Source organism: Phytophthora sojae (assembly GCF_000149755.1).
Source record: "Phytophthora sojae unplaced genomic scaffold PHYSOscaffold_8, whole genome shotgun sequence".
Taxonomy (NCBI): domain Eukaryota; phylum Oomycota; class Peronosporomycetes; order Peronosporales; family Peronosporaceae; genus Phytophthora; species Phytophthora sojae.
This window is the reverse complement of record NW_009258122.1, coordinates 1,559,001-1,584,364: the sequence shown is the minus strand read 5'-3', so window position 1 is coordinate 1,584,364 and position 25,364 is coordinate 1,559,001. Positions and strand designations below refer to the sequence as shown.

The window sequence follows — 25,364 nt, the reverse complement described above, 5'->3', positions numbered from 1 at the left end:
CTGTGTAGTGTAGTTAGTGGCCCAGAGCTTCAGGCTGTCGTGTCATGCTGGACGAGGTACTAGATAATACCGGACCCGACGCGAAGCAGTCTGCAACAACGTGGTCCCACCACTGCTTCTGCAGGCCGGGGAAGTTGCACTGGTTGCGGTTCTCGCAGTCCATGGGGGAGGCCAGCGACTGCTGGTCGCTGCCTTCGTCGTCCGTCTCGTTCGTGGGCAAACTCAGGCAATTGTTGTCGCCTGTTGCCGCCGCCTTGGGGTTCATCATCTCGACGCAGTCGAGGAACAGGTCGGCCGAGTTGCTGCGCTCGCGGCCGGGCGTCTCCTGCCGCCTCAGGATTTCCACCCTTGACTTGCCCACCCACCGCTTCTTGTCGGTCCACGCGCTCTCCATTGGGGCTATAGGCGTATCCAATACACTGGACGGCGTGTGACTCCCACAGCTGCTACTGCATGACGACAGTTCATTGTCCATCAACTGCAGTCCAGGCAGTCCTCTCCAGGCTGACTGGTGGTTCTGCAGCGTCGGCCCTTGGTACGGCGCAGTCGCGTCCAGCGTCACGACACTCGACGGTCTCCGAGCCGGAGGGGACTGGAACGCTGGGAATAGAGTCTTGGGCGACGGCAGAGTCACGGGCATCGGCAACGGCGTCATCGCTCCTCTCTGCGACAGCCTCAGGGGCGACAGCAACGTCGGAATGCACGAGTAAAACCCGCCACAGGCAACAGGCGAGCTCACGGACAACGGAGACGCCACACTGAGCGCCATGGAGGCTGAGGCAGCCCCACTCCATATTGAAGCTGCACCGGATGTTGAAGTTGCCTGGACCTGTTCCTGCTTCATTGAGTCACCAATTGCAATTGCATTTGCAATTGGAGTTGCCTGAGCTTGGACTTGAGCTTGGGCTTGGGCTTGCGTGGCTTGACTCTGCTTGGCCTTTTCGTTGAGCTTGGCGGCTTGTCTGCAGCGGCGGCGGTAGGTCGAGTACCAGTGGTTCTTGATGGCGTTGTCCGTGCGGCCGGGCAGCAGCTTGGCGATCTCGGCCCAGCGGTTGCCGAGCCGCTCCTGGGCCGCCAGGATGAGCTGCGTCTCGTCCGCGCGCCACGGAGCCTTGTCGATGGCCGGGTCCAGGAAGTTGAGCCAGCGCGTGCGGCACTGCTTGGGCGTGCGGCCCGGCAGCAGCGCCGCGATCTTGGCCCAGCGCTTGGTGCCGCACTCGCGCACGAAGCGCAGGATCACGGCGTCGTCCTCGGGCGTCCACGCGCGGCGCTTGAGGTCCGAGCCAGAGACAGCGGCGCATAAGATGGGGGAGTCTCCGCAGACGCTGCTGCTGGCCGAGGACAAAGTCGGCGAGTCCGTCGCCGCCGAGGGGAACGTCATAGTTTGTGCTGCCATGGGATAAGGGGAAATGCGCGCGGTTAGGCACTCCTCTCACTGTCGCATTTGCGAATGACGGCGCTGCTGGTTAACACCTCTTGCACGAACGCTGCGTGTTGCCTTCGCCTCCTCCTTTGGTGGTCGGGCGGTTGGTTGGTTTTTGAAGCGAGCTCGAGACCTTTGGGCTCGTTGAAACGGCCAGAAGGGCGCCATTGGCTGCGAAATCCCGGCTTGCGACGCTCGGATTGGCTGAAAAGCGCACGTAACGGTTCCGAGCACATAGCCGGGGCAAACGACCTTTCAAAAACAAAGAAGGAAAATGAGGGGATGGGCCGACGAGCTCCGCTTCGAGCTCGGGCTCAGCTCGGTCACGCGCCGCTGTTGCCTGGACACTTGCGGCGATGTATTGGCGGGCTCGGCAACACCTCGCATGGTGCAGAGCAGCCTTGCGTTGCCTCACGCGTTGCAGGCTGCAGCCTGGCGTTGGCAACGGCGCCCGTCGACGGCAGATGGCTGGTGGCGCCAGGTGGCCGTTGAAACCCCGGAAGAACAGCGTCGAGACCGCGAGAGGGGCGGGGGGCGGAACATGGCTTGACTTGACCTCAGTGCCGACCACCAGTGTGCCAGGTGAATAGCTTGGTGCTTGCTTGCAGGAGGCAATGGCGTCGTTTGCCCCGTGGATATGAGCACCGCAAGGCGCAGCAAAGGCCTCGCCTCTTTCGTGTCGACAATTGGCTCGGCCTGATTCACGGTGCGACTGGTGCTGGGACCGTTTCGCTAACGAGACACGTCACGCTTCCCTTCCTTTCTCCAGCCAAAATCAGGCGCTGACTGGCTTGCCTTGGGTTGGTTGCCCTTGAATCGAGTGCCGATCACCTTTCGAGCACGTTTCCGCTCCATGCTGCTCCTCAAAAGCAGATTGCAAAGTAGTTGTGGCTCAGCGGTGGCGAGCACTGTGGTGGTGGGGGCTTTTTTGCCGTTGGGCTACCGGTACGTGCCTTGGAAGCAGGACAGCGCCGTTCAACGGCATCCAGGAATCTCGTCCCCAACGTTGAAAGTTGCAAGTCCATTGTGGTGTTGGTTTCGGATGCCACAGCTTACTACGGCAGCTTACTACGGTAGCGCGAGATGGGTGAGGATTGTTGAGACCACAAGTGCGTCTGCGTGGCGCTGACTAACATGTAAACACAACAAGCAACCTCGCCGAGTGTGCTGCAGTTCCTCGGCCATGTGGTCGCAGTTGAGCGAGAATTTGACTCCTTTGTGATCACGATTATATTTCTGAGCTGTTGAAAAGCAATTGACGATCTTCTGACGGCAAACTCTTCTCGTTATCGAGATGAGTAGTTTGTTTGGCGATGCGATTTCCATGATAAGCTGATACAAGGCTCAGGTAGTGCCGCCGGAGGTTGGTACAAGAACATCACCGTTGGCTAGTAAAACGGACTACTACGAGAAAAAAAAGGAATACGATCTAACTGCCTCATCGACCAACGTAGAATTTGGCCCAACGACCAAGACGCTCGCTCCGATATCCTTCTTACTCTCCGAAATCTCTGGTACTCCACAAGTGTCAGAATGGCTACGAGCAAGACTCGAGCTGCTTCCAAGAGCAGTCAGCTTTTCGCGCACGTCAAAGCCCAAGAAGAGCGAAAGCTGGTCGACAAGCTCCGTGACGTCGGCCTGGGCCAGTACATTGAGTTGCCTCAGATCGCCGTCATGGGCGACACCTCCAGTGGGAAATCCTCGCTACTGTCGGCTCTGTCGGGCGTCTCCTTCCCGTCCTCCGACCAGCTCACGACGAGGTGCCCCACGCAACTCGTTCTCACGCGGGCCGACGCTTTCCGAGGCACCGTCCGACTCGTTCGATTCCAGTCTGGCAATAACAGTGACAACGATGACGGGTAGGAGAAGGCGGATCTGCAACGACTGGAAGACGTCCCCGACGCCATCACCAAGCTCGCCCAGAAGCTGGTGGACGAAGGCCAGTACATCAGCGACGACCAGATCGTGATCGAGATGTGCGGGCCCGACCTACCGAACCTCACGCTCACGGATCTGCCGGGTCTGGTGCGCACGGTGGGCGACCACGAGGACCAGAGTATCATCCCGAGGGTGCGGCAGATGGTGGACCGGTACATGCAGCAGGAGCGCACCGTGATCATCGCGGTGGTGCCGGCCAACGTGGACATGCACAACATGGAGATCTTGCAGGCGGCGCAGGAGGCAGACCCGAACGGGACGAGGACCATCGCGGTAGTGACCAAGGTGGATCTGGTGGACGCTGGCGCCGAGCTGGCGGTGCACGAGCTGCTGCTGAACAAGAAGAAGCGCATGCACCTGGGCTACCACGCAGTCAAGTGTCGGAGCCAGCGCGAGTTGACCAAGGGCACGAGCATCGAGAAGGGCGTGGCGAACGAGTTGGCGTTCTTCGGTCAGCACGAGTACTGGTGCAAGCTGCCGACGCATCTGTGGGGGGTTCCGAGGCTGAGCGAGCGGTTGGTGTCGATTCTGCAAGACAACATCCGTCGTTCATTGCCGAAGGTCATCGCGGAGATCAGCACGCGCATGGCTGAGACGCAGAGGGCATTGTCGAGTTTGGGCACGCCGTTGGATTCACCGGGAGCGCAGCGTCAGCAGTTTGGCAAGTGGGCTGAGCAGTATTTGCGTCTAATGGAGGCAGCTATGGGCGGCCAATATGAACTCCTGTCCCCGCCTAGTATGCGCCGGCGTGTGTCAGAAGAAGACACGACACCGTGTTCGTCACCTCTGGAGGTGAACGCTCGACTTCGAGCTGCACTTCGAGTGGAGGAAGAGATATTCCGCAACAGAATCACCAAGACAAAGCGCCAGATCATCAGCTCTAAACCCCAAGACGAGGTGGCAGTCGGTGATGCGGTGCAGGTAAAGGTTGGTGGTCGCTGGCTCGACGGTCACGTGGAGCAGATCAAAAATGACTCGACAGTTCCCTGTAAGGGGTACAGCAACGCGTGGAGGTTGAAGGAATCCTGGCGCTTTGACGAGCGCCCCATGCTGAAGAAGTTCATCCAAGCGAATCGTGGCGACGAACTCGCGACTTTCCCGTCGTATCAAGTGTTTTGCAACCTTTTCCGCCAGTGCGTGGACAAATGGGAGCCGTCAACGAGGAAACTCGTGCGGTTTTACCACGACCAAACCAAGCTGGTGTCGGACTGTGTCGCTGATGAGCTCAACGCAGCCACTCGAGTGGTGCAGTTCATTAAAGGGACGGCTGCCTAGGTCCTCGATGAGGTTGCTGAGACTACGAGTGAAGAGATGAACACGTTCCTACGCGCTGAAAGTCGCCCGTACACGCAAGACCAACGCTTGTTCACCGAGCTGGATCAACAGCGTTTGAAAGATCTCCAGGAGCAGGTGAAAGGTGCGGTGAACGCTGATGCAAACGGCATGGTTGCTCTGGGTGAGGTCATGAACGTGGTGGCGTCGGGTGTGCTCACAACGAAAGACCGCGAGGTGATGGAGATGCAAGTGGCCCTACGCGCGTACTTGGACGTGGAGGTGCCTCGCTTCGTGGACGCGATCCCGATGCGGCTAAACGACTTGGTGCTTCGAGCGTTTATGGCTGAGATGGCCAGCGAGCTCAACAGCTTGACGGACGAAAAGCTCACGCGCTTGAGGATTCGGAGCAGAAGATGACGGAGCGCCAACAACTCAAGGAGGAGCTCGGTTGTCTGGCCACCGCTAAGAGGGAGATTGAGTTGGTGTGTTAAGGAGGAGGAGAAGTGGGAGCTGCGTATTCATTCAATGCAAATTCATGCACTTACCCTCCTCGGAATCAACTCGGTAACTTACCAGTACCCGCTATTCTCAATGGTCTGTCGTCCATTCTCAAGAGTTTCCAACTCGTCGACAAGTTGTTGACGGCGCACCGCCTTGTCATCGCTCTCTTGCAGCAGCTCATCGACCTTTTCATCCGTGGCGGCTCCCAGCAGTTCACTCTCCATTCCACGAAGGAATGACTCCAGCAGTACCCCATTCAGCTTCATAGGAACCACATCGACGAACCGATGCGAGGCCACCTTCAGATACGCACGCAGCGCGACCTCCATCTCCAGAGCCTCACGATCGTCCGAAGACAATCCAAACGGCCCCATCGAAATCCCTGCCAACGCTCGAGTGACGTCGGCAATCGATACCAATCCGTGCTTATTCCCGGCAGGAAGAGCAGCCTCGAGTCGAGCTTGCAGCGCTTGCTGGCGAAGTCGGTCCAATTCGTCGTATAGACGCTGGTCTTGGGTATAGGGCCGAGATTCGTGCTGCAGCGACAACGCCAACTCGCGCTGAGCGGATTCCTTCAGAACTTCAAGCACTCGATCCGTGGTTTTCTTGAATAATCGTTCGACTCGCACATTCCCGCTGTCTGCCAGGAGCACCGAGACCAACTGATGCGAAGTCGAACTTGTCTGGGTATGATACTGCTCGAGTAGCTTGGTGGCAGGCAGCACCCATTCTCTCACGCAGCGCTGCACGCAGCTACAAAACACTCGGTACGAAGGGAAAATGGCGAGTTCGTCGCCCCGATTTGCCTGGATGAACTGCTTCAGCATTGTCGGCGCATTGATCTGACAGTCATCGGTTGTATTCGAAGCAAAAGACCAACGAGAAGCTCCGAGCCATTCGTGAGGAAATTCGTCGCATAGCACATCGGTACCGCGGGTCTCGAGTACCTTACAGGTTATTGTACTTCGACGACCAAGCTTCACAGCGACAATGTCCCCAACGACAACATCCGTTCTCTCATGATTGGATTGCATCGAGTTACCAGACCCAAGGACTCCGTTTGCCCCGGACGCCTCGATTTCCGATCGAAAGACGAGCTCCTTTTGCCTCAAAATTGCTCGCAAATGTGCTTCGGGCAATCCCCCCGGAGCGCTGGATGATCCAAGAACTGAATGGATTTGTTCGTACTCCCCGGACATTGCTGCTTCCATTAGACGCAAGTATTGGTTGACCCACTTGCCAAACTGCTGACGCTGCGCTCCCGGTGAATCCAACGGCGTGCCCAAACTCGACAATGCCCTCTGCGTCTCAGCCATGCGCGTGCTGATCTCCGCGATGACCTTCGGCAATGAACGACGGATGTTGTCTTGCAGAATCGACACCAACCGCTCACTCAGCCTCGGAACGCCCCACAGATGCGTCGGCAGCTTGCACCAGTACTCGTGCTGACCGAAGAACGCCAACTCGTTCGCCACGCCCTTCTCGATGCTCGTGCCCTTGGTCAACTCGCGCTGGCTCCGACACTTGACTGCGTGGTAGCCCAGGTGCATGCGCTTCTTCTTGTTCAGCAGCAGCTCGTGCACCGCCAGCTCGGCGCCAGCGTCCACCAGATCCACCTTGGTCACTACCGCGATGGTCCTCGTCCCGTTCGGGTCTGCCTCCTGCGCCGCCTGCAAGATCTCCATGTTGTGCATGTCCACGTTGGCCGGCACCACCGCGATGATCACGGTGCGCTCCTGCTGCATGTACCGGTCCACCATCTGCCGCACCCTCGGGATGATACTCTGGTCCTCGTGGTCGCCCACCGTGCGCACCAGACCCGGCAGATCCGTGAGCGTGAGGTTCGGTAGGTCGGGCCCGCACATCTCGATCACGATCTGGTCGTCGCTGATGTACTGGCCTTCGTCCACCAGCTTCTGGGTGAGCTTGGTGATGGCGTCGGGGACGTCTTCCAGTCGTTGCAGATCCGCCTTCTCCTCCCCGTCATCGTTGTCACTGTTATTGCCAGACTGGAATCGAACGAGTCGGACGGTGCCTCGGAAAGCGTCGGCCCGCGTGAGAACGAGTTGCGTGGGGCACCTCGTCGTGAGCTGGTCGGAGGACGGGAAGGAGACGCCCGACAGAGCCGACAGTAGCGAGGATTTCCCACTGGAGGTGTCGCCCATGACGGCGATCTGAGGCAGTTCGACGTACCGGTCCAGGCCAATGTCCCGAAGGTGGTCGATCAGCTTTCGCTCGTCCTCACTGGAGCGTGCTTGGTCCAGCAAAATCTTGGTGCTTTTGATCTTCATGATGTTTGATGTCTGTCGGATAGAAAACACCAGTTAGCAACGCGTTGTGACCGCGCGGTAGATAGGGATTGACCAACGTGTACGCTCTCAACAAACCGTTATCATTCGCTTGGTTGTCACCCTGTCGTTGAGGACGACGGTCAATATCGCGCGAATCAAGTGAAATGGTGATGTGTATTTGGATACGACCACGGTGTGGTGCCATTCACCTCGTGCAAGGCAAGACCCGTCCGCCTTATTAGGCCCAGCTCCACGGTTGCTCTTCTTGGGCCTCTTCATACTCACGCAGGAGCTTCAACTGCATTTCTTCCTCTTCTGCCATGCGAATCGCCAGTTGCTTGTCACTCGCTTGCTGTGCCACGCGAGCCAATTCTTGCTGCTGAAAAATCTGCATAGACCACGTCTCGAGCTCCAGCGCGTCCAGCGCCTCCTGATTCCTCTGCAAGCGCTCGAGCAGATCTTTGCGCTCGTTCTCGAGCCTCATTCTCTGCTCCAGCTTTTGCTCCAGCGTCAGGAGCGGGGTCGTCGGGAACAGCGCCAAAGCGGGAATAGCAGTGGACCCCCACGCGGACGGAGCGGGTGGAGACTGCGGCACTGGCGAGTTGAAGAGCGCTGGATCTGCAGCTTCATGGTGGCGGCCCGACGCATCGTGCCACACTGGTTCCACCCACACCTCTTCCTCGTCCTGCTTCAAGTACACCAGGTCATGGATGGCATCGTCCAGCGGTTTGACAGCAACGCGGTACTGATGCTGCTCCTGTATGTCCAAGAACCAGTCGTTCAGCGCGTGCAGCCACGAGTGGATCTCGATGAACCAGTTCTTCTCCAGGAACTTGGTCAGCAGCTCCTTGGTTGCCTCCTTCTGGTCTGCTCCGCTGCCTCCAAGCGCGCCGTCGCCCATCACCAGCACGAGCGTGTTCGTGTGCTTGGCCGCGCCCGCCGTCTCGAGCAGATCCAGCAGCACGTAGTACAGCCCCTTGCTCCCGCTGGAGCTTAGACTCAGCGCGTTGATCTCCCAGTCGAACTCCTGCAGCGGCAGCGCCAACTCCCGCGGCATTTTGCGGTACGCCGCCAGTCGGCGCTTGACCAGACCCGCCTTCTTGCCGCACACGCGCTCCGTCAGCGCCCGGAAATTCAGGCGCACGTCGTAGCCACTGCGCGCGCCCTCAATACGTTGATAGAGCCACTGACTATTGCACACGGCGCCCGCGATGTTGTCGAGATTCATAAAAACATGTCGATGGCGACTGCCGACGGCGTATTTGCCCGTCGGGAAGCCTGCTAACCTGGCTTTGCGTCGCTCAATGTCGCTCGTCTCCTGCTCGAGCATCAGGGCTCTCTTGCCGTCCTGATAATAGTCCCCCAAAGGCAGCGGCGGCGCGTCCAGAGGCTTCACGGGGCTGCTGCAGCCGCTACCGCCGTAAATCTGCTCCGGACGGAGACTGGGCGAGCTCGCCTTGCGCTCAAAGTCCTTATTACTGCTGGAGGCGCTGTGCTTCCCCGTGAGCAGCTTCTTGAGGTATTTGTCCATGAATTTCGTGCAGAAGCCCTCGAGCTCCGAGTACTTCCAGTCCTTGGCGGCCTTGTAGCACGCCTCGAGCGTCACGAGCTGCACGCGCCACTGCGCCTTCAAGTAGGCGTCGACGCAGCTCTTGAGGCTCTTATTGAGGGCGCCTGTGGCCAGCACGAGGGTCTTTTTAGCAGCAGCAGAGCCGCCTCCGCCAGCCTTGGCCAGATGCCGCTTGAGCATCTTCTCGAGCGTCGGGTGCAGCGGCGTGCCCTTCTGCGTGAGCTTCCAGTCCACTGCGGCGCCGCCGTCGCTGCGCACGCCCTCGAGCGCCTTGGCCTCGGCCGCGTTCGGGTTGGCGCAGTACGTGCCTCGCCAGCACTGCACGCGCGCCGGCTGCTGGTCGTTCAGCAGCACCGTGAGCTTCTCCGGGGCCAGCGCCACGTCCGAGCCGAAGCGCGCCAGCTCCGTGTGGAACTGCGCCTCGTGCGCCAGCACGTGCTCGCGGGCCGCCTGCAGGAGCGAGTCCAGGTCCAGGAACACGAAGCGCTGGTCCGCGTCCTTGCGCGCGCTGTTGTTGCTGCTGCTGCTGGCTCGGGGCATTGCGGGGGCGTGAGAGAGTGTTGGACGTGCGCTATACTCGGCGAAATGGATAATGCGGTGCCACGGCGAAATGCGCGAAGACGGCAGTGCGGCGGGGGAGTCCGCGAGAGTGACGGGGCAACTTCAACATCGGCGGTGAGCGGGAGGAAGCAGCTGGGCAGTGTTAGCTAGAGCTGCTGTTTGAGTGCGCACTGTGGCGACGTCGAGGCGTTGACATGAGAGGCGGCGTTAACGCCGCTTTAGAATGGCGGGCGAGCGTCGAGCGTTCGGTGCATTTCATGGAGACGATCGCCATGCTGATCGTTCTGGGGATGCCGACACTGGCGATCGTAGAGCAGACTACAGTACAGTACTCTCGCGTCATTCCATCGGATGGCGCTAGCTTGGGATGGGTTCAAATATTCGGCCGAGCTTCTACCAGAAATCGACATCGATCGTTTGTTTTCTTATTTCGCAGTTTATTCTGCTGACAGACTCGGACTTACGTGCATGTGCTGCTTTCTCTTTGCTTTGTAGCCCAGTTGATCGATTCTTCACAATAGCATCGGTGCGAGCACCGTATCAGGTAGGTAGAAGGACAACAGCGCTCCATACATCTTTTGTCACTGATGTCAAGTAGCGATGGCTATCCTGACTTCGTGTCCATACAAGCACCAGAAGGGATTAGTTTCGATTTTCGATTTTCGATCATGGCATTGATTCAGGCCAAAGCCACTACGTCGGCAGGCCTGCGATCTTTATTTTTACGCTAGCGTTTCAGTCAAAACGAGCACCTTTCGGGTGAGAGTGATGCTTGGACTACAGAGCTGCAGCAGGCTCTCCATTACTGCTCCAACAGGCCAAAATGACACTTCAACGTAACCAACCAATAATATGCGAGTACCAAAACCCAGGTACATTCCCAATCAGCAAGTTACAAAACGTAACCTAAATATTACAGTGGCGACTATTGCAAAAAAGGGCGCCAGCATTCGAAAGTTCAAAAGTTCAAAACTTCAAAGCTGAAGTGCACCCGAGTGTGTGTCAACCGCCGTCCACCTTCGTCTCATCTGCTTGTACCGTGTAGCTGCGCACATTGCCAATTGCACTGCAACTGTCGGTGGTGAGATGGCAGTGCGCTGCACGGTGGAGCTGCAATTGGCGGACGGATCCACCGGCCGCAACCTCTCCACGATGGTCTATCCTAGAGCAATGGTGCGTGCGTTTGACTGTATCATCAATGCCCAACACAAGCCAGCGCTGCACCGATCTAATTGACCTCTCGCCTGTGTGACTGTCAGCTTATTCGGCGCCGCGGTGGACTGGAGGTGATGAGCGACGACCCGCCACTTCACAAGGCCATCAAGGTCCAGGCGCACAAGTACGAAGTCTACTCGAGTTTCGCAGCTGCAGGCAAGCTCGCGCTCATCAGGTTCGTATGGCTGCCACACACAAGGGTGCAGCGCAGTCGCTATATGCTGTATATTGATGGAATACTGGCGGTGTATTGCAGGCGCGAACGCACTCGGATCACCCAGTTTAACCTGCGCGAAGGAGACCCGGACGAGATGGTGGCGCTGCGGGACTTTTGCATCCGGTCGGGCGGCATCTCCAAGTCTCGGGCTCTTGCTGCTGTGCCAGTACCGGCGACAAGGAAGCCCGTGACAGCTCCACCGTTGACTCCTATGCACGACCGCCGAGCTGGTGTCAAGCGTTCACGAAGTGCACTGGCAGATTTGACCAACAGCTCCCAGTCACCAGGGTCGAGTGCTGACAGACGTCGACGGCAAAAGTCCTCGCATCATGCCACGTCCCCACTGCGGTCCGACCACAGGAACACTACTTTGACATCGGAACAGGAGCGTGTGCTGGAGCTGGTTGCGCGAGGCAAAAACGTATTCTTCACGGGCAGTGCTGGCACAGGCAAGTCGTTCCTGCTCCAGCATTTACTGAAGCACGGATGCGGGCATGCTATGGGGCGCGTGTTTGCCACTGCCACTACGGGTATCGCTGCGTACAATATTGGAGGCATGACGCTCCACCATTTCGCAGGCATCGACCCGCGTGCCCACACGTCAAGGCAGGAACTCCTCAAACAGATTGCGCGCAAGAAAGATGCCGTGGCTCGGTGGAAGCTGGCGCGTGTGTTGGTTATCGACGAGATTTCTATGCTGGACGGACGGCTGTTTGAGGATCTGGAGGCTGTTGCAAGGCAGATTCGCCGCAACTCGTCGTTCTTCGGTGGTATCCAGCTCATTCTTTCGGGTGACTTCTTCCAGCTGCCACCAGTTGGGCGACGTGCGCGAGGGCAAGCCGGTGAAGCTGCACCACCGCCACCGTTGCTTTGCTTCGAAAGTAGCGCGTGGGTAAGAGGTGTCACCGAAACGGTTGTGCTCAAGGAGATCTTCCGCCAGCGGGACGACGAGTTTGTGCGCATTCTCAATGCCTTCCGGGTCGGAAGGCCTACAGCTGCGATGATCAACAAGCTCAATGAGCGCTACAAGCCGAGTGCGGGTAGCGACAGCGACGATGCCATCCACATATTCTCTCACAACGACGACGTTTTGCGGGTAAGCTTAATCGACGCACTGTTGTTGCTCGCACGATGGATACTCACTATTTGTTTTACGGTATCGACAGACCAATACTCGGGCCCTCGACGAGCTGGGAGGGAAGAGGTTCAACTACGTCTCAGCGGATCGGTGCGTGCAATTCATAGAGCAAATAGGTGCTTCATCGCATGGATTTCACCAACTAACACTCATCCTGGATGGAATGTCTACACATAGCGGTAAAACGGAATTCCTCAGCGCGTGTCCTGCGGCGGCGAAGCTGTCGTTGAAGAGTAAGTTGAGCAGTTTATTGCAATCGGTGTCTTCATGAAGTTGGCAGGTTACTAACTTTTACTATAACTGTGTGATTTCCATCGTTTAGAGGACGCACGGGTTCTGCTAATCAAGACGCTCAGCCCCACGCGGGGTCTGGTAAACGGCTCGCGGGGTATTGTCGAGGGTTTTACACCGCAGTCGAACCTGCCTATCGTTCGCTTTTCCAACGGCGTGACGGAGATCATCGGACAGGAGGAGTTCTCTGTCAGCGTCGCGGACACGGTGCTCGCCTCTCGACGGCAGCTGCCGCTGGCGCTGGCCTGGGCCATCAGCATCCACAAGAGCCAGGGGCTGTCCTTCAACGCCGCCGTGCTGGACCTGTCGCGCGTGTTCGAGTTTGGCCAGGCCTACGTGGCCTTGTCGCGCGTGCGTTCGCTGGAAGGCCTGCGTCTACGCGCAAGGGTGCGCGACAAGAATGGCGGGCGGCTGCTGGCGGACGCGCGGGTGGTGGACTTCTACGATTCCATCTCGAGCTACTGAGCTGCTGCTACTCACCATATTCATGGTACTGCTTTGTATTTATTGTAATAGACTGCGCACATGTACACATACTGCCGGTCTAGTATTGCAGCCATTCTTCTTGCCGCGGCATCCGACGCTGCTCTACGGACGCCATCGCCGACGGCGGGCGGATACTTTTCTAGCCGGTGGATATGGCTACAAAGAGTGGTCTAATAGAGCATTTTGGTATGGCGAGCGCTCTTCAAGCGTAATTCTCGAACGAGAATTACGCTTGAAGAGCGCTCGCAATTTCGGGTGTGCCACATACGTGCAACCCTGGCGCAACATTTGATCAGGAGCCACTCCGTTTTGGCCAATGGGCACTGCAGGAGCGCGCCCTAGCCCGCCTGCATTTGGTTGGTCCGAGTGAAGCGGGGCTCTCGCTGACTTGGCTTTTGTATGGGCCTCGTTTTGAAGGCCGGTTTGTATGGCCAGCCTCGCGCCGCAGCGTTCCCCGCCTCCGCTAGACTTATTTTACCCTTCCTTCCGCTCCGCGTTAAAGTCCCAAGCCCGAATCCAAGATGGTACGGCCCGCCCGGCTTCTCTCTGTGTAGCAGGCCGCAGACGCAGCGCATCATGGCGCCGCGTCACGAGCGTCCGCTCCCGTCTCCGCTTGCTCGGCGTCAGCGTACGAGCCGCGCAACATTAGCAGCAGCCTCAGCAGCTACAGCGCAATGCGTCCGTCAATCAGAACAGGAACTAGCTCCACCCCTCAGAGGGCAGCGATGACCCAGCAAACAGGCGGAGACGGATGCGAAGCACTGCGCGCCATAGCGATTGGGACGCTCGCTGACAGGACCGAGAGACTGACGCTGTTTCTGCTTGTGTCAATGTAGACGAAAGGTACGCAGAGCTTCGGTATGCGCCACAACAAGACCCACACCATCTGCAGACGGTGTGGGCGCAGCTCTTACCACATCCAGAAGAGCACCTGCTCTTCGTGTGGCTACCCCGCTGCTAAGATGCGCAAGTGTAAGTACTCAGCAATAATTCTTAGGTTACACTCGACTTGAAGACACTCCAGCCAGGTGACTGATCGAGATCTCGCTGTTGCGTGTCCGATATTGCAGACAACTGGAGCCAGAAGGCCCTGCGTCGCCGCACCACTGGCACTGGCCGCATGCGCCACCTGAAGAACGTCCAGCGCAAGTTCAAGAACGGCTTCCGCGAGGGCTCGTCGGCTGTGTCGAAGAAGGCCGCCACCAACTAAGTACGCTCGACCACTCGAGGGGAACAGGAACAGGCAGCTTGGGGTAAAAAATCAACAGCTTGCTAGCGAAGCGACAGGAAGACGGTGACGGGGAGCGTGGAAGACGTTGGGGACGAACCGGAAAGTGGAATGTGGAGCTCCTTAAGTGACAGCGACGACTGGCGACACAGGCGAAAGCGTGCGGAGACGACCGTCCTGGCCGCTTGATCGAGCATCATGAGACGCCTACGACCTTCCAATCCAATATTCACATCCTTTAGCCGTTCCTGCACTTGGAGTTTTGTGAGTCTTTTACTTGTGCGTTGGTAGTTGTGCTATGCTGCAGTGGTGTCTTCTCCTAGGTTCTCGAGGATGCTGGCTTGCAGACGGCCGAAGGACGACGACAAATTGTCGAGGATCTCCAGGTCCTCCTTCTCGCGCAGCTCGCTCTCAGCGCGCAGTTGTGCACGCAGCGCCACAAGCCCTCGCATGTGTGAAGTCTGGTCTCGCTCGACGTTGCGGTTGTCAACGCGCATAACGTGGTGGAACTCTTCCTCGCGCTCCTGGAACTTGGCGACGCGGCGCGCAGTCTCGGTGCGGAAGCTCGCGTCCGTCTTGCGCTCGTTGCTCTCGAGCGCGTTCAGCGTCTTCTTCTCGCGCTTCTGGATCTTGGCGTTCTCGATGTCGAACGTCTCGTGGTTCTTCTCGAGCTTTCGGGTGATGGTGCCCTGCAGCTTCTCCATGATCTCGGGCACCGTCGTGTACGCAAGTGTGCGGAATTCAGATTCGCATTCGTGCAGTCTGGTGGAGATCAAAAGTCCCAAAGGTTAGCGAGAAGCATCAGCTGAAGACAATAGGAACACTACCAAGCGCACTTTTTCTCTTGGCAAGTAATCTCCTGCGCCTCAAGCTTGGCGAAATGCGAGAGCGTCTTCTGCTCGAGCGTGAGGAAGGCGGTTTGGAACTGCTTCCTGAAGTCCACCCGCAAGCTTTCAATGGAGCTCATCATGTCCTCGTGCTCCGAGCCAAGCTTTGCCTCAAGGCCCCGACCTCGTTGCTTGACCGCGTCCTAAAAGTGAAAAGAAAAGCGTTTAGCCTGCCTCAAACCTCGCAAACGATGTTGCCCAACTGCGATGTGGCGTACAATGCGCGCCTGGAAATCGACGTTGTAGGCGTGCACTGCGGCCTTGAGCTCCTCCATGTCGACTTCGAGGTCCTCTTCAGCATCTTCGATCTGGTCTGCTCGCTTGGACTCGGGCGGGAAGTCGTTAGGTGGTCGAATCTATCGCGGTACCAGTAACACAGCATTGTCATCAGGTTCTCCATTCTCAAGTACCCAAGAGCTGGCAATGCACAACTTTACCACTCGAGACGGCGGACCGCCAGGGGGAGCGATCGTTTCATTGTACCGGGCTCGGTAAGCCTGCACCGCGGGAGCAGGCGTCACCGTTGGTACAGCGACTTCATCCTTAACCACCTCATCGACAGCAACGAGCACCTCGGCTGCACCTGAAGCATCGGACTCCATGATGTATCCACCTAGCAACAGTGCTGCGTTCTTTTGGCGCTCTGTAGCCACGCTATAAACGGCAGTCACTGCGCCTCTTCAAACCAATCTCGACCGCCGCATCCAGGGATAAACTAAGCTTACTAAGTACCTGGCGAGGTGAGAACAGTCTCCTTGCCAACTAAGAACGAGACTCAGGATCAGGATACAAACTTGGACGTCAACCAGCAGGTCAGCAGGCCCAGCTGCATAAAAGGCAAGTTGAAGTGATCCGGTACACTGTACCCTTTCCCACCGGCTATTTTTAGTGTGGTGCACTTTTGGGCGCCCCCGAGCCAACAGCTCAGTCCCGCAACTCCCACCGCCGAGCCGAACTGCCTCTCGCTCCACTCCATTCCGCGTCTCTTGCGTCCGCCAGCAGCCCACCGACCAGCGCACCAGCCCCACCAGCATCCCAAGTACCTGTACCAACATGGGCAGCGACGAGAAAGCCGTAGCCAAGCCGTAAGAGCCGCTAATCCACTAGCGATCCAGCTCTGGAAGTGTTACTAGTGCTCTGATCCCGTCTAACGCCGCTGTTTCTTGTGCAATCCTTGCAGCGCTGAGAAGGAGGTCGCTGGCCAGAAGAGGAAGGCGCCCGCGGACGCCAAGATCACGTCGTTCAAGGAGTCCCCCAAGAACAAGAGCAAGGCCAAGAAGGAGAAGGATGAAGAGGAGGAGGAGAAGGAGGAAGACAAGGGTGGAGACGACGATGATGAGGACGACGAGGACGCCGAGGAGGGAGGAGACGACGATGACGACGACGACGACGATGACGAGGAGGAGGACATGGCCCCTAAGAAGAAGAAGCGGCGGACGGACAGCGACGACAGCGACAGCGGCGACGAGTCCGAGTCCGAGCTCAAGATGACGGAGGACGACCTTATCGGCGTGGACACGACCAACATCATCCCGCGCTCTCGCCGTCGTGCGGCGGTAGCTGCGGAGGCGCTGGCTTCCGAGGAGATCGCGGCGGCTACGGGCTCTGCACCTGCCGGTGCGTCTAAGGGCAACGACGACGACGACGACAACGACGGCGAGTCTAGCGACGAGGCCGAGTTCTAAGCTGAGGCACGGAGGATTAAGGGCCGACGCACTCACTCACTTTGAGATATACTCTTCTTGCAAACATTCGATCTGGTGTCAATTTCCCCCTGCTGGCTGGCTTTGGTGTACCGCCGTAACGGTTGCCAACGGTTGCACTGCGACTGAAAAGTTGATTGGCAAACGGTAGGGAAAGCAACGCTATCTAAAGTAATCAATCTAAAAGACTAGACGCCAGGATCAGATGCTTTATGGTACGGGGCCGAGTAGCTTCTCGAAATGCCAGTAAGCAGCCTCTGCTGCACGACCGCGGGCCAGTTTGTACGAGGCTCCGGTGGCTTTCAGAATGGGCTGAAGAAGGAAACCAAACAATGGTTAGCTTAGAGCCCTGGAGGTACGTAGGGTCTGCGTTAGAATGCATCTTCCTTACCCTTCCTTTGACGTAGAGTTCGACGGTGTACTTGCCAGAGTTCACTGGAGCTGGCAGATATCTACACACGCAGTACCGGCAAGCAAGAAGAAAAGTTAGTGCTGGCCCTGTTTCGCGATGGATAATGCTCCATTTCGTACTTGAAAACAGGTGTGCCATAGTAGTGGCCTTGCAGCAGGTTCTGCAGCTCGACAATGGGCTCCCAAATGACGTCGCGAGTCGCGTACTCTACCGAACGAGGAAGAATCTGCGTCGCCACGAAGTTCATCGCTGTCTCCATGCCCTGCCAACAACACACAGTTCACCGTACACCCATCAGCTCAACCACCACACTGCAACCAAGAATCGCGCCGCGTACCTGATCTAGATAGATAGCTCCGATCAGCGACTCAACCGCGCCCGCTGCAATGGTGACCCGCCCCTTGACGATGAACGGTGCTGCTCTCGCCTCCTTGAACTCGATCGGCCACAGCAGGAGATCCGTGATGCCCAGCTCCTTGCTAATAGTCGACAGCGTCTCATTCTTCACCAGGGCCGACTTGGCGCGCGAGAGCTGCCCCTCTTGGTGCCTCGGCAGCATCTGATAGACATACGCAGCCGCCGCCGCTCCGAGCAGCGAGTCCCCAAGGAACTCCAGACTGCGGTTCGACAGTCGCACCACGGGGATGTCCTCGGGCACGGGGTTCATGGGCAAACAGCCGTGGTGCGTCAGCGCGCTCTTCAGCAGCGTCACGTCCTGGAACTGCACGCCGATGCGCTTCTGCAGCTGCTCGAGCCCTTCGTGCCAGTCCTTGGGGGTCGGCACCTTCTCGAAGTGCTCGGGCTTGATCAGCTGCCAGTCCGGAGTGTTCTTCGGGTGCATTAGCTGCTGCACGGAGATGCTCTGCGTGGCGATCACGTCTCCGTCCAAGCGGCGGCGCTCCAGTCTGGCTGCGGCGTTGGGATCCGTTGGCGCTTGGCCCTTGCTGCGTCTGGCGAGGCCGTCGGGGTCGTTCTCGGCCGCCAACGCGGCTGCAACTGCGTCTGCAACTGCCTGGGGACTCCTGAAGCCATCCGGGAGGGAGCTGCGCGAAGAAAAAGCCCGAGAACGGTCCGTAGCGACCAGCGCACGGCGGCACCCGACACTCAGCACCTTGCGCATTGAGGTCACCAAGTTGCCTTTTGTGTGTGGCAGACGTCACGAAACCTGGTGAGGAGCATATTAATTGGAGCTCTACCTGTCGAAAAGAATATAATTCGTTTTGGACAGATCAGTTTGGTTTGAAGCGCAGAGTACGCGTACACGTCGATGTCTGCGCTACGACGCACAGGTTTTAGGACGACAGCGAAGCCGACAACACCAGTCTCCGAGTCTTCAGAGCGCCCAAGTAAAAATAATAGTTCCTGTAACCAAGATGATTCCAGAGATGAGGACTATGGCGAGGAGGAATCCGAAGTTTCGAGCCAGGATGACAGTGACTATCAAGAGGAGCAAGACGAGGAGAGTGAAGATGAGAGTGACAGCGATTATGGCGACGAAAGGAAGCCCCAGAGTAAAAGTCGGAATGGAGAGAGTACATTGACGAAGTACGAACACCAGCGACGCGAAAATATCTTACGCAACCAAGCAGATTGATGCAGTTCGGACTGCGGAAAGGCGATCAAGAAGCGAAAAAGAAGCAGACAATGAAGAAGCGCGCTCGTCGAGCGGCTGAGTGACTGAACCATCCAACACGTAAATCGCGGCGCCTCCAGAGTAGAAAGAGAAAGAGGAATACATATAACAGTAGGCGCAAGAGTTATAGTATAATTTAAAAATCTAACTGCCGATCCAACTTGCGGTTTGCACGCATCGCGAGTCTAAACTATCTTCTTGCCGCGCCAGAGGGCCACTTTTCCAGAGACGTCTCGCTGTAGCTTTCTATCAGCTCCAAGTGCGGGTGAAATGTACTAATGGAGTTGAAGCTGACGCTCACCAGCTCGTAGCTGACGACTACCGGCTTGGAAGATTGTTCGTTTCTGCTTCTCCATCCACCCGGCAGCAGATTGGTTCGGTCGCTTGAGGTCCCGTGCTGCTTCTAGCCTGGTGATCGCGAAGTTCAACTTACGGTAACTGGGAACACGAGTTGAGTTTGACAGCAAAGTTAATACTTCATTTGTATTGTATTGTGAACGTTAGTGCGCCTTACGCTCAGGGAATCCCATACCAACACCGCGTTTCATCGCAATCAATACTCGGATGTTGATGAGCCGTATTGACGTGCAGTTTGTTGGCTCACATTTTGCTGTTGCCCCGTGCGCTGATCGATTCTCCTTACGCTCCCATCGTCTCATCTTGTATAGTAGCACTGTGGGGTGTTTGAAGCTGTAAGCGAAACAATTCAACATCAAGAGCTGGATTTATTCGCGACGGAAGACTGCATCGCGCGAAGATCAAACTCGCCCACTGTGCCATCGAAACCAGAGGAAACCAAGCTGGACGAGTCCGGGAAAAGGAGCTGAAGCCATGTGAGGCTGGTAACTAGCCAATCGTGACGATGCGCTCACATTATCACCGGTCAACGATGACATACTTTTGGTCGTCTCTTCACAACGTGCTCGATGTTAGGGCCGCTCGGACCTTATCAGCGTCTTCTGTCGATATTGGGTACTCAACATTGTCGTCCGCGCTATAAACTGCTTCTTCTATTGTCTCCACATTCTTCTAGGAGGGCCTTGCCCGCGTCGTTTATTTTATAAGTTTCCTGAGTGTAGCCGCGAGTGGCCTTTTATCCGTTTTGCTGAGTATGTGGATCACATCGCCACTTGATGTTTGCTGTTCTTTCCACACAAACTGGGGCCCTCCCGTCTGAGTCGGCTCCGCTTTTTTGCCCTGCAGACGACTTGACTTGCGAGCTGGCGGCGCAGTCGGCAGACGCTCTCGCTTTGGTGCTTTGCTCGCTCCTTGGGTCAGTTGAAGAGCTATACCAGTTCGAGTTGCTAGTTTTGTTGCAGACACACCGGACTGTTCCAGGTATACCTGGTTGCGTAAGATATTCGTGCGGCGTTTGCGCTCATACTCCGTCATCTCCTCGTCATCGCCATCGTCATCGTCATCGTCATCGTCATCGTCATTGTTATCGCTATCGCCATGTTCGTGTTCAGGTTTATCTTCAACTGGTTCAGGGTGCTCTTGCTGTCTTTGTGGCTTGCTCTCTTGGGTATCTGGAGCTTGAGACGGTTCCGTTTCTTGGGTTTCACTCTGTTCTCGCGTCTTGTCCGCGAGCTGCTGGTTATTTTCGCTCTGGTGCCTTTCGGGCTGCTGCTCGTTCGGCTCGAGACTCGTGCGCTGTTTCAACCTCAGCCGCTTCTTCTTGGACGTGCGACAGCGACGTCTTTTACGCGGCTCGAAGTCCTCGTCCGCGCCGTCAAAATGCATTGCGCACTTCTTCTTCTTTGCTGGAAAATGGCTGGCGATAAAATACCGTAATTTCGGAAACTAATCGTACTTAGTGAAGACATCTGCTGAGAAAACACTTGCCATCGGACTGACACTTGGACAGCTTTCCCGAACCGACTGATTGAAAGACTACGAAGCATCTGAACAAGGTTTTTGAAGCTGACCTTGTTACTGCGGTATGGCAGTGTTTGGAAAAAATGAATTGGCGGCGATTGGCAGACGCAATCAACACTGCAGTTCCTACTGCAGTCGTTACTCATGCTGCAATCGGCTACTGCAGTATCGGTCGTGCTGCAATCGTGAATTGCAATAAGGTTTTGCCACCCGAGCTGGGGCTTCTAAGCAAATGCTCGGGTTAAAAATGGCTTTGGTATAGCTAATTTGGGAGAGGCCAACGGAGAGATCATCGAGGATAAGCTTGCCGTTTGCCGAATAACAGAAATTCTTCATTTTGGAATCGTCACTCTAGACAGCAGCATGCGTTGAGCAGGCAATACTAGATTGCAGTAAGTGTTGCGGTCGCAGTTAAAATTGCAATCGTTGGCGTCTCTGCAATTGAGAATTGGTATTGCGGCGCCGTCCGCAGTAGAGCATTGCAAGAAAAAAAATTGTACGGCGGATAGAGCAAGAGATTTTTTCCAAACACTGCGGTATGCATCACATTGTTTTTGCTGCGGCGTTTATCGGAGGAGTGTTGACACTCAAAAGCTTTCGAAGTTTTCATTCAGGTGGCGAAGGTGAAAGTTTTCACAACTGTGCTGCGTGGACTCTGCGCGTTACCGCGTCCTTCGCATACATAAAAATTTCTGAATGCATTTTATTAAACATACGCACAACGTAGACAGACCGAGCAAACCTTCGGTTATTCAAACATTATTAGTAACAAGACAGAAAAATATGACGAGGTAAAAAATATACGGATTCAATGGCAGTTTTCACACGACTTCTCTGTTTGCATGAGGTTGAACAACTACATGACATATATTCGATACTGTAGATACTACGTGTGAAGTAAGTGTAATAAGCTCTAGACTACACCTATTGTTTCCAGATCGAAAGCTGCGGCCCATATACTAGTATATATGTTTTATAAATTGATACACCAGCGGTCAGATATAAACATTTTCCTTCACGGTCGGGTATAACGGCTGGCAGAAATGAATCGCTATCATATATCCAGATCACCATGCAGCTGACCAAGACCTTTTTCTTGTTGTTTTATAAAACCACAAGGGAACCCCCCCCGACATTTTCAGCATATCACAGGGGTGGAGGATCTCGCGTCTTTAGTGACGCCGTATTTGCTGTGGGCAGAGATTTCTAATCGCATCAGCTGCTTGATATGCTGCGACGAAGGCCCGCTAACAAACGACTTCAATATTAACTTTGACTTCGAAGTTGAATCAACTGAAGTAGTTTTTAGACACGGATGCTGAAGGCTGCTTTACGTCACAATATGGACATTAAAAATGGCGACTGTAAGCAAGAATTTTTATCCTGGTTCGTGCGAACGGCGCGGTTGGTATCTCGGACAAAATCAGTCTTTGCTGTCTTGAGTAGTGATTTTAGTAGTCATCTTACATTATGCCTACATGAGTAGTGTGGGGTCTCCAGATACGTATTCATTGAAGTAAGCTTGTAATTGGTATCTTCAATCTTGTATAAAGACATAACCCCTTCCGATGATCGGTGAGGCATTTTGTGGCTTGAGTGTGCTGCCTTATTTGGAGCTACAAAAAATACCTCTACGTAAGGTACGTAAAGTATGAAGCATGCAAATGCTTTGTGTGCCTTCACAATATCTTACTATCTGCAGCAATAATTAAATTCAAGGAATAGCGTGCTACAGCTGAAGGCGCGTATCATGCTAAGCTCTACAAGAAAAAAAAGAACCGCCGGATTGTTGGTTGCACGTGTAGGTACTTATATTGTTTTTTGGAATGCAAACTAGATGGATTTTCATCGATGAGTAAGCTGTATTGATATTTCTAATTGCAGGACTCGCGTAAATATCTTACTGCCAGCCCAGTATTACTGTAGCTTCTAAAGTGTGCAATTTGCACGCATCGCCACTCTAAGCAATTTCGCAGTGTCTTCTTACATACCCCATTGTGTCCTTATCATCGCAATGTTCACATCCAATTGATTGGGGTCATCTTCATGATTTTGTTACCTCTTTTCTTGCGTACATATCGGCCCCAGCTAGGTGACTATAATTATGCTGGCGTATTCAGATAACGCTTCAGCTTTGATTCTCTTCCTTCCATTATCCGAAAAAAGTGATTCCTTCGCTTTCGTAAGTAGCATACAGGGGTTCCTGCGAAGTCGTCGGCATGGACAGCTGAAATGTTGCAGGAAATGTTTTTTTTCTCACGGTATTTGACTGGCTTTCATTATGCGACTGTTGCCATCCAGTTCTTCTGAGCATACGTGAGCGGGAGCCGCCGACGCTTACATCAAGTCCTTCATTGGCTAACTTTTGACAGCAACACACAAAGAACATCGACCCAGCAGCAACATGAGTGATTGAGGCTCGCAACGCGCTTCTGTTCCAGCGCGGAGTACCAGTCATGGTGACGTCGTGGCGATACGCGATGCATGCGTCACCAAGCAAACAAGAGGAAAGTACAAGAGCAGCCTCAACGGGATTAAGAAGTGGATCAGGAGCGAGCTCGCTAAGGAGGATGAGAATATCGCCAGGTTTTTCGACGCTGATGACGACATTAATCTAAGTGAGTTTACACCGAGTGTTTTTGAGCGTTTTCTGGTGTTCAAGAGTGCTTCTGTGAAGACGGCTACGCTGAGCGGGTACCGAAGTACTATCAAGAATCTTTATCGCATGAAGCGCGTGGCGCTGCCTCCTGAGTACGGTGATGATATGAAGCAACTGTTCTCCGGTATGAAGCGGATGGAGGCTGATCAGGATCAGACTAGCACCCCAAAAACATCAGTAAAGCTACTCCCTTTATAAGGAGTTGTGCAATTCGACTCTCGTGGCGGGTGATGGCGGGTTTTCACATCTTTTTTTTACTTCGCAGTGGAATGTGATGTGTCGGTCAATGTCGGTCCAGACTCTCCAAAGTCAGCATCTCGTGGCAAAAGATGAGAGCGTTGGAGTAATATTTGTCAAGATGAAGACTAACCAGGAGGGTTCAGGGCCCCGTGATCCACGCCACCTGTACGCAAACCCACTGAGCCCATCAACGTGCTGGGTGACTGCCTTAGCAATTTATCTTGCGTGCCACCCTCGATTGGAACCGGGGGCACCATTTCTAGGCTCTAACCAGAAGCTACAATTTCGCAAGGTGCTGGCTAACCTTTTGAAACAAGGAGACTCTGGTAAAAGTTACGGTACGCACTCGGTGCGCAAAGGGGTGGCTACATTCGCTTGTGGAGGAAGTACAGGTGGTCCCTCGATCGTGAGTGTGTGTCTTCGCTGCGGATGGAGCCTCGGTGGAGTTCAAGATCGCTATTTCCGTTATGAAGCCGCAGTGGATCAACTCCTGGGGCGAGTATTACATTCGTGCTAGTACAGTCGAGCTGATCGCAGTAGTGCGACGGAGCGTAAAGCTAGCAAATCTTGCTGGCGTACAGGGTATCCTAAAACCAAAGTTGTTAGCGAAAATTTTATAGCCATTTAGCAACAATAAACACAAACCTGGTAGCTCGTGAAGTCACCGCCTAGAACTCGGCTGTCAACTATAGCAGTCACCGCTTAGTCGATGTTGCCTGCCGGGCTCGATACTGTGGTGTAGCGGGATCGGCCAAAATCTGGTTGAGGCCTGATCAAGCTTCCCACCAGCGCCCAGACACCGACCAACGGAGGGGTCCCCCAACGATCCGTGATCGGCTGAACTTGTTCTCGCCTTGTGTACCCGTCGGCGGGCTGGATCTGCTCTCTCGGGGCTCCGAAGATGCCGCACTTGGTGAAGATCGAATGTCTTGGCGTGACGCGGGGATAGTTTGTGGAGCAGCGCGGTAGTCTTCGCTCTGCGTCCGAGTATACGCTCCGATCGAGGGTTCTTCGCTGCGATCGGTCGGCCTGGAGTTGATCCAAGGCCTGTAGTTGCCTTTCCGGGTGTGTTCCTTCCTTTCAGTTGCTTGCCGCTTCCTATAGCGGGGTCGAGATTGATCGAGAGGAAAAACGATCGCCGGCCAAGTACTATCCAGTCGATCGAGGACTTGCGCACGAGAGAAAGATCACTAGAGCAGGTCAAGCTGGCCAATGTATTAATCCAGTCTTAACCGTACCGCTAGTTCACTACCCGAAGTGTCAACGCTTGCCGAGGCCAATGTAGTTCCTGGGACTTGGTGACTTGAGGGGACTTGTGGTCTTTGGTGCAAATTTTCTTTTTGAGAAGGAATCGCAGGGACTCGGCAGCCTTGGATCACGCGTGGGGCCAATCAGAACCCCCACGACGTACGCTGGTCGAGGCCAATATGTGCTTCCTCCCCACGTTTCTAGGCCACTTGCGTTCTACCGCGCAAATTCGCTTCTCATTTATGTTTAGCTGGTGTCTCTCTACCGCTACCATCTCATCTACCATCCTACAACTAAACAACTACTGGACTCTTGTCCTGCCTTCGTCCTCCATGTGCATCCCATCGTGGTCGACCCCCGATCCACGATCGGCCCCGATCGGCGATCGACTCCTGATCCACGATCGATCTCGATCGGCGATCGGCGATCAACTCTTGTGCCGGTTGCCGTGCGCAGCCGACCCATCACCTTCCGCCCTCGGCCGTCCTAGATCTGCGAGATCTGTCGTCGATAGGGGCATGGGTCGCCACGGTTCGAGCACGATCATCCACAATCCGGGTTGCCACATGT

General features: G+C 55.5%; 10 protein-coding genes across 10 annotated transcripts; 4 read left to right on the top strand and 6 right to left on the bottom strand.

The window, feature by feature from the left end:
• Positions 1–13: 13 nt before the first annotated feature.
• PHYSODRAFT_519404 (hypothetical protein) lies at positions 14–655 on the bottom strand (the record flags this gene model as incomplete). The annotated part of the gene is made up of 2 exons (XM_009535295.1): positions 14–352; positions 419–655. 2 exons carry the CDS (start codon positions 653–655, stop codon positions 14–16), a joined length of 576 nt encoding a protein of 191 aa, XP_009533590.1.
• Positions 656–958: 303 nt separating this feature from the next.
• Positions 959–1,261, bottom strand: PHYSODRAFT_434669 (hypothetical protein; the record flags this gene model as incomplete). The annotated part of the gene is made up of 1 exon (XM_009535294.1): positions 959–1,261. A coding segment is annotated over one exon (303 nt), but the record flags the coding sequence as incomplete, so codon positions are not given.
• A 1,695-nt stretch (positions 1,262–2,956) lies between these two features.
• PHYSODRAFT_337617 (hypothetical protein) lies at positions 2,957–5,053 on the top strand (the record flags this gene model as incomplete). The annotated part of the gene is made up of 3 exons (XM_009535293.1): positions 2,957–3,241; positions 3,287–4,606; positions 4,637–5,053. 3 exons carry the CDS (start codon positions 2,957–2,959, stop codon positions 5,051–5,053), a joined length of 2,022 nt encoding a protein of 673 aa, XP_009533588.1.
• Positions 5,054–5,205: 152 nt separating this feature from the next.
• On the bottom strand, positions 5,206–7,428 carry PHYSODRAFT_520498 (hypothetical protein; the record flags this gene model as incomplete). The annotated part of the gene is made up of 2 exons (XM_009535292.1): positions 5,206–6,075; positions 6,193–7,428. The coding sequence occupies 2 exons, from the start codon at positions 7,426–7,428 to the stop codon at positions 5,206–5,208; spliced, it is 2,106 nt and encodes a 701-aa protein (XP_009533587.1).
• A 238-nt stretch (positions 7,429–7,666) lies between these two features.
• Positions 7,667–9,538, bottom strand: PHYSODRAFT_521098 (hypothetical protein; the record flags this gene model as incomplete). The annotated part of the gene is made up of 2 exons (XM_009535291.1): positions 7,667–8,763; positions 8,866–9,538. The coding sequence occupies 2 exons, from the start codon at positions 9,536–9,538 to the stop codon at positions 7,667–7,669; spliced, it is 1,770 nt and encodes a 589-aa protein (XP_009533586.1).
• Positions 9,539–10,645: 1,107 nt separating this feature from the next.
• Positions 10,646–11,118, top strand: PHYSODRAFT_422716 (hypothetical protein; the record flags this gene model as incomplete). The annotated part of the gene is made up of 3 exons (XM_009535290.1): positions 10,646–10,732; positions 10,819–10,949; positions 11,031–11,118. Coding segments are annotated over 3 exons (306 nt in total), but the record flags the coding sequence as incomplete, so codon positions are not given.
• Positions 11,119–13,385: 2,267 nt separating this feature from the next.
• On the top strand, positions 13,386–14,383 carry PHYSODRAFT_355302 (hypothetical protein). Its single transcript, XM_009535289.1, has 3 exons — positions 13,386–13,430; positions 13,743–13,878; positions 13,977–14,383. The coding sequence occupies exons 1-3, from the start codon at positions 13,428–13,430 to the stop codon at positions 14,114–14,116; spliced, it is 279 nt and encodes a 92-aa protein (XP_009533584.1). The 5' UTR covers positions 13,386–13,427; the 3' UTR covers positions 14,117–14,383.
• Positions 14,384–14,430: 47 nt separating this feature from the next.
• Positions 14,431–15,623, bottom strand: PHYSODRAFT_264716 (hypothetical protein; the record flags this gene model as incomplete). The annotated part of the gene is made up of 4 exons (XM_009535288.1): positions 14,431–14,896; positions 14,971–15,164; positions 15,240–15,377; positions 15,459–15,623. 4 exons carry the CDS (start codon positions 15,621–15,623, stop codon positions 14,431–14,433), a joined length of 963 nt encoding a protein of 320 aa, XP_009533583.1.
• A 451-nt stretch (positions 15,624–16,074) lies between these two features.
• Positions 16,075–16,775, top strand: PHYSODRAFT_361686 (hypothetical protein; the record flags this gene model as incomplete). Its single annotated transcript, XM_009535287.1, has 2 exons — positions 16,075–16,106; positions 16,202–16,775. 2 exons carry the CDS (start codon positions 16,075–16,077, stop codon positions 16,704–16,706), a joined length of 537 nt encoding a protein of 178 aa, XP_009533582.1. The 3' UTR covers positions 16,707–16,775.
• Positions 16,776–16,934: 159 nt separating this feature from the next.
• Positions 16,935–20,512, bottom strand: PHYSODRAFT_337611 (hypothetical protein; the record flags this gene model as incomplete). The annotated part of the gene is made up of 5 exons (XM_009535286.1): positions 16,935–17,036; positions 17,116–17,176; positions 17,256–17,398; positions 17,474–18,247; positions 20,114–20,512. The coding sequence occupies 5 exons, from the start codon at positions 20,510–20,512 to the stop codon at positions 16,935–16,937; spliced, it is 1,479 nt and encodes a 492-aa protein (XP_009533581.1).
• Between the last annotated feature and the right edge of the window lie 4,852 nt (positions 20,513–25,364).

Bases quoted from the DNA above. Each gene is read 5' to 3' on its own strand.
- PHYSODRAFT_355302 (XM_009535289.1), top strand. The intron at 13,879-13,976 runs GTAAGTACTCAG...CCGATATTGCAG, and splicing joins CGCTGCTAAGATGCGCAAGT to ACAACTGGAGCCAGAAGGCC.